The 5870-nt window shown below is 47.3% G+C and overlaps 1 protein-coding gene across 1 annotated transcript in view; it reads left to right on the top strand.

Annotated features, from left to right (window-relative positions):
- The window catches only part of BLK (BLK proto-oncogene, Src family tyrosine kinase), a gene marked incomplete at its 5' end in the record, with an annotated part of 26210 nt that overhangs the window by 15921 nt on the left and 4419 nt on the right, over positions 1–5870 (top strand). The window contains 4 exons of the mRNA XM_029964879.1: positions 783–939; positions 1580–1728; positions 2603–2782; positions 3313–3389. Of these exons, the coding sequence (XP_029820739.1) occupies positions 783–939; positions 1580–1728; positions 2603–2782; positions 3313–3389 (563 nt within the window). The remainder of the gene's footprint in view (positions 1–782; positions 940–1579; positions 1729–2602; positions 2783–3312; positions 3390–5870) is intronic.

Below are 5870 nucleotides of genomic sequence, written 5' to 3'. Positions count from 1 at the left end.
AGGGACACAGGGACCTTGGATAAGGCTGAGAAGGGACACATATTTCTTGGCCTTATTTCTCCCACCAAAATTCTGGTTGTGCTGGTGGGGTGGTTCAGCCCCTTGTCAGTCCTGTGTTTCTACAGACCTGTGAGACTGCAGTTACCTGTTTCATCCAGATGAAAATGGCTTTATATGGCTTTAAACTGAAAGAGGGCAGGGTGAGATGGGATATTGGGAAAGAATTTTTGGCTGTGAGGGTGGGGAGGCCCTGGTACAGGTTGCCCAGAGAAGCTGTGGCTTCCCCATCCCTGGAAGTGTTCAAGGCCAGGTTGGATGGGGCTTGGAGCAACCTGGGATAGTGGGAGGTGTCCCTGCCCCTGGCAGGGGCCTGGAATGAGATGGTCTTTAAGGTCCCTTCCAACCCAACACATTCTGTGATTTCATGATTCTGTGAGGTGCTGGGGTTGACAGAGCTCAGATGGGAGATGTGGAAAGACCATCATGAGCTAGGGAGCATCTTATTGCTCTGTCTGGAGATGTGTTATTGATTCCAACAGTACTTCCATGGGGTTGCTGGCCATGGCATAGGCAGGTCTTACTAAACAAAGCCTCGACAGAACCAGCCAAGCTCTGATGAACCTTTATCCTCTCCACTTGCCTTGGACAGAGGGAAGTCTTTGCAGCCCTGACAAGGCATCAGCAAGGGCTGGGAGGGGTGTCTGCAGCTGAGGAAAGAGGAGGGAGCTGGTCCCTGATGAAGGTGCTGATTGCCCTCACAATTCCTTCTGCTCATTCTCCAGGTGCCTATTCCCTGTCTGTGAGAGACAGCAACTCTGCCCAGGGGGACATCATCAAACACTACCGGATCCGCTCCTTGGATGATGGGGGGGGATATTACATCTCCCCCAGGATGACATTCTCCAGCCTGCCAGAGCTCATCCAGCATTACTGCCGTAAGTTGTCTGCCTTCCCTGATGGATTTGTGTCCCAGAAGAAACTGGGGACAGAGGGAGGAGGGGAGGCTTGCGAGACATCACTTCGGCTCCACCCACTGTCATGGACCAGGTGTGCTCCTACAAGCAGAGCTTGGACACCCATGTCCTGGTTTTCATTCTGAGAAACTGCAAGGGTGAGCTCTGCCCATAGCCCTAAAATCAGAGAGTGTCTCCCATAAGGAAAGGAAAGACATGAATGATGTTGGGACATGCAGGAGGGATGCTTGGGAAGCAGGGTTTGGCCTAACTGGGCAGGATAATTTGCTCCTCTGTGGCTCCCTTTGAGCTTTTTCCTTTCATTGGATCCGTTTTGGGTGCCTTGATCCCTGTGGCTGAAACATTTCATGGAATCATCGAATTATTAAGGTTGGAAAAACCCTCTAAGATCACGTCCAACCATTAGTCTAACCCATGTTCCCAAGTGCCACAACTACACAGCTTTTAAATCTTCCAAGAACAGTGATTCCACCACTGCCCTGTGTGGCTGTGGAGGTTTTCCTATGGGCTCATTATTCCTGGCATGTGTAAATGGAGGAGGAGGAGGGGGAGTTTAGCTCTGCCATCCCATTGAACTGTTCTGTGCTTCATCCTCACACAGAGAGAGGGGATGGCCTGTGCCAGCGCCTCACAGCTCCCTGCATATCCCTGGTTCCCCAGAGACCCTGGGCACAGGATGAGTGGGAGATCCCACGGGAGTCTCTGAAGCTTGTGAAGAAGCTTGGCAGTGGGCAGTTTGGAGAAGTGTGGATGGGTGAGTATAATTCCTGCAGTTTCAGGGAAGAAATATATAAAGAGAGGAGATGGAAAGTCCTCTTTCCCTAAGGCTATTCTGGGAGTGGGAATTCTTAAGTATGGACACTTATTTATGGGGACACACAGAGTAGGAGATGCCATATTCCTGGGAAGGACTGGTCAGCTTGTGTTTGCACAGATCAGTGGCTGAGCAAGGGTTTCACAGGCTGGAGATGTGATGGGTGTTGAAGTGACTGCATACTCATCTCCTGAGAAATGCTCTTATTCTTCCTATGAACCCTGGGCACGGTCGTAGGTTACACACAGCAGAGTAGATGGGTGATATTTTCCCACTTTTTCTGCTTCCCTGTTCCACTTTTTAACCCAGATCTGAATCCCTGATGCCTTCCTGCCCACTGCTAATCAGTGGGAGAGGAAGTGGAGTGAGCTCAGCTTCCTTTGCTGTCCTCTCTGTGGTTACTGGTTGCCTCGGCAATTGAGATTTGCAGACAGGACCAGGGTGAGTTCATGTCCTGAGTGCAGAGTCCTGGCTTTTTTCATGGCATTTAGATCATTTGAGAACCCAGCTGGTGGGAGGCCCCAGGGGTTTCACCCAGAAAGAGTTTTGCAGGGCTGGGAGGACAGTGTGAGGATGGGCTCATTCCATGGGCAGGGATGATCCCTGATGCAGCTGCATGGATTGACAGTTGTGTCTCCCTTCTCCTCTCACAGCTGCTGGCACTGGGATTTACCAAGTGTTTCTTTATGAGAGATGCAAGCTGTTACTGTGGTTTTCTGTGCTCCTTGATCCATGAGCTTTTCTCCTTATTGCCTAGCCTGATAGAGCCCACGGAGAACCCAGAATTCCTCAAAGCATCATTCTCTTTCTGCAGGCTATTACAAGAGCAACATCAAGGTGGCTGTGAAGACCATGAAGGAGGGCAGCATGGATCCTGATGCCTTCTTGGCAGAGGCAAACTTGATGAAGAAGCTGCAGCACAACAAGCTGGTCCGGTTATATGCAGTGGTCACCAAGCAGCCCATCTACATCGTGACAGAGTACATGGCCAATGGTAAAAACCCTCACTGAGGGCTGTGGAGGAGGGTTTTGTACCAAACCTATAAGCAGAAGGACTAAGAAACCCAAAAGTTTGTTTCTACTGCACAAAGGGACTTCTTGGGTGATGAAAAAAAAGCTGCTTCATGTCATGGTGATGCTTTATTTGAAAAGCATTTGAAGTTCTCATCTCCACTGTTCCTACTGCAAGTTTGTGTCAGACTTTTACTCCCCTCGTGGTGAAATTGTCTTTTCTTTTTCCCCTCCTGTCTATAAGGATTTGAGTGATGAATGCCCAGCAGTTTGCAACAGGTCTGTGCAAAATAGAGGAGAAATGGAGCTGAGTTTGGGGACTTTTCTAATGGGCAGATGCTCCAGCAGGCACCCATTCTGGTTCCTCAGACTTTCTCTAGGAGGCAGGCAGATGTGTTGCCTATATTCTGAGAAGGACCAGGGAAAACGAATGTTGAGATTTATTAATTAGATTTATTATTCATGATTCATTAGATTTACAGAAGAATTTCAGCAGCGTTTCCTCTTTTGCAGGGTGTTTGCTGGATTACTTGAAGACGGAAGAAGGAAGCCAGCTGAGTCTCCCCAAGCTCATCGACATTGCTGCTCAGGTTAGTGAGCAGCCACTGGGAAAACGGGCTCAAGGTTTGTTATGGCCTCAGTGAAATTCTTCCAAGTCTGAAGTCTGTCAGAGTGTGGATTTCATGGAGGAAAACAGCTCCTCCTGGTGTGTCCTCTCAGGATTTCTCTCCAGCCCTCTCGTATTGATGTGCATGTGAGCTCAACAAAGCTCAGCTGTCCTCAAGACAGCCCCGGGGAGCTTTGTGCAGTGCTGGAGATCTAGAGTTTGGGGGATTTTAGGGGAGTTGGGTTTGTTTTGGTCTGTTTTTATTTGTTTCGCTTTCCTGGCTTGCTGAGCAGGGAACTAGTTTGTTTTTCTTTTAACAAAAAGGAGAAAAAGTGCAACAGATTTTTAATGTAGACACACACTGGTTTTCAGCAGTTTTTCCCTCCTGATGATGAAGCATAAAGGATGTTCTGACCCTCAAATCTGGGGATATTGTTACTTATAAGAACAAACCTTTACCTTCGTAGGGTAAAACATCCCCAGGCTGTAAATCTTAATAGTTGCAGCTGCACAGTAACATTTTAGTCCAGAAGTGACTCTAAACACAAATAGGTCAAAGTTAGGGAAACCATATGAAGGATGAGAATGGTAAAATCACTCCATTTTGATCCTAGCCAGAAGCTGACAGAGTTTGGCTCACCCAGAGCAAAGTTAGGCTAATTAGGAAGTATTGGGGAAAAAAACATGAAGCATCAGGGTGAGTACAACTGAATAAAGGACTGGGATTTACCCATAAAATCATGAAACTCTGTGGGTCAGAGTGAGCCTGAAGAAACAATGTGTAAAGGCTGGTTGGTTGCTTCCAGCCATTATACAGAGTTATTTTTTTTAATTAATTAAAAACTGGAGGATCTTAATATTTGAGCAAATGTTTTATGACAGTAAAAATTAAAATGCTCTTAAGCAGTGCCACTTTCTATCATTTTTGCTTTGTACTATTCAAAGTGGTGGAGAGGAACATGTTTCTGTTCCTTCCTTCTTCACTACTGATAAATCTTCCATATCTGCAGCTTTGTCATTGTTGATTGGGGGAGGTTATGGGGCCAACTACACCCTCCCTTAAATTAATTAAGAAATTAATTTCTTAATTTCTCTTAATTTCTCCCCTCCTTCTCTCTTTACCTCCTCACTTCCCTCTCTCATTTTTTCATTCTTTCATTCCCTCTCTTGAAAATTGCACCCTGAGGTGTGTTTTAAGTTCCTGATGATAAGGAAAATGACCCAAATTCATATTACAGAGCCCTTGGGATTAGTGGGAGCATTCCCTAGAAATTGGTTGGATGCTTTTCTATGCCAGAAGAAAGTGCAGTGGGACCAGAACAGTCTGTACAGGGGTGACCCAGAGCAGTGTTATAGAATCACAGAATCACAGAATGGTTTGGGTTGGAAGGGAGCTGAAAGCTCATCTCATTCCAATCCCCTGCCATGGACAGGGCCACCTCCCACTATCCCAGGTTACTCCAAGCCCCATCCAACCTGTTCTTGGACATTTCCAGGGATGGGACATCCACTGTCTCTCTGGGCAAACTGCACCACACACCAGGACCAGGAGAACTGAACACAGACCAAACCCCCCCACCCCAAAGATGTAATAACCCACAGAAGTCACTCCCAGCATGGGGGTAGGAAGGATTTTGCCCATCCCTGAGGAATGGGCATCAACTGGAAGGACAGCTTTCCTCCTTCCCCCTCCCACCCCAGCACCACCTCCCCAGGGCAAGGGTTCAAACATTCACAGGGTATCTTCAGGAGGAGAAGGAGGAAAAGGCAGTGTTCTGAGCTATTGTGCAATGTGTTTATCTGTGGTGCTGGACCGGCATCACAGCCCAACAGGCACCAAACCCTCTCAGACGCAATATTTGACCCAGTGACATCTGTCAGAGCTAACATTAGAAATCTCTGGGTTGAGGCTCTTGATCCTGTGGTCAGTCTTGAGGGTAAAAGCTTGAAAACACTCTGGGCTGGAGCAGGCCTATCACCAGGTACTATCTCATTAACATCAGGACAGGAAATTACATCAATTCTTCCATTTTCCACTGCAGCAAGCAGCACTCACGCTGGAGGGGTGTTGACACAGGTTAGAAATGCAGCATTGGAAAGTACATGTGAGTATCCTGTTTGAAACCACATGTAAGCTGAGATGATGATGTGAATCTGAATGGAGTGGAAAATTGCTCTGCCCTCACCCACAGGCACATCAAAACTCTAATATATGCTAACCATTGCTAGCAGGGACTGTATGAATCCAACTCCCCAATAAATGCCCAACCCAAAACTCAGACTCAAACTTGCAATCTCTTTTTTTTATCAATCTCTCTTTTCAAGCTCCCAGCACTCATCAGTCAAAGACTGCTGCTGTCATTTATAGAGACTTATCACACACGAGGCAACTCGATTGGATATTAGGAAGAAATTCTTCCCTGTGAGGGTGGGGAGGCCCTGGCACAGAGAAGCTGTGGCTGCC

This window comes from Manacus vitellinus, unplaced genomic scaffold (assembly GCF_001715985.3).
Source record: "Manacus vitellinus isolate BGI_N305 unplaced genomic scaffold, ASM171598v3 scaffold_82_pilon, whole genome shotgun sequence".
Lineage (NCBI taxonomy): Eukaryota > Metazoa > Chordata > Aves > Passeriformes > Pipridae > Manacus > Manacus vitellinus.
Note: the sequence above shows the minus strand (reverse complement) of the source record. Positions and strands in the feature narration are given on the sequence as shown.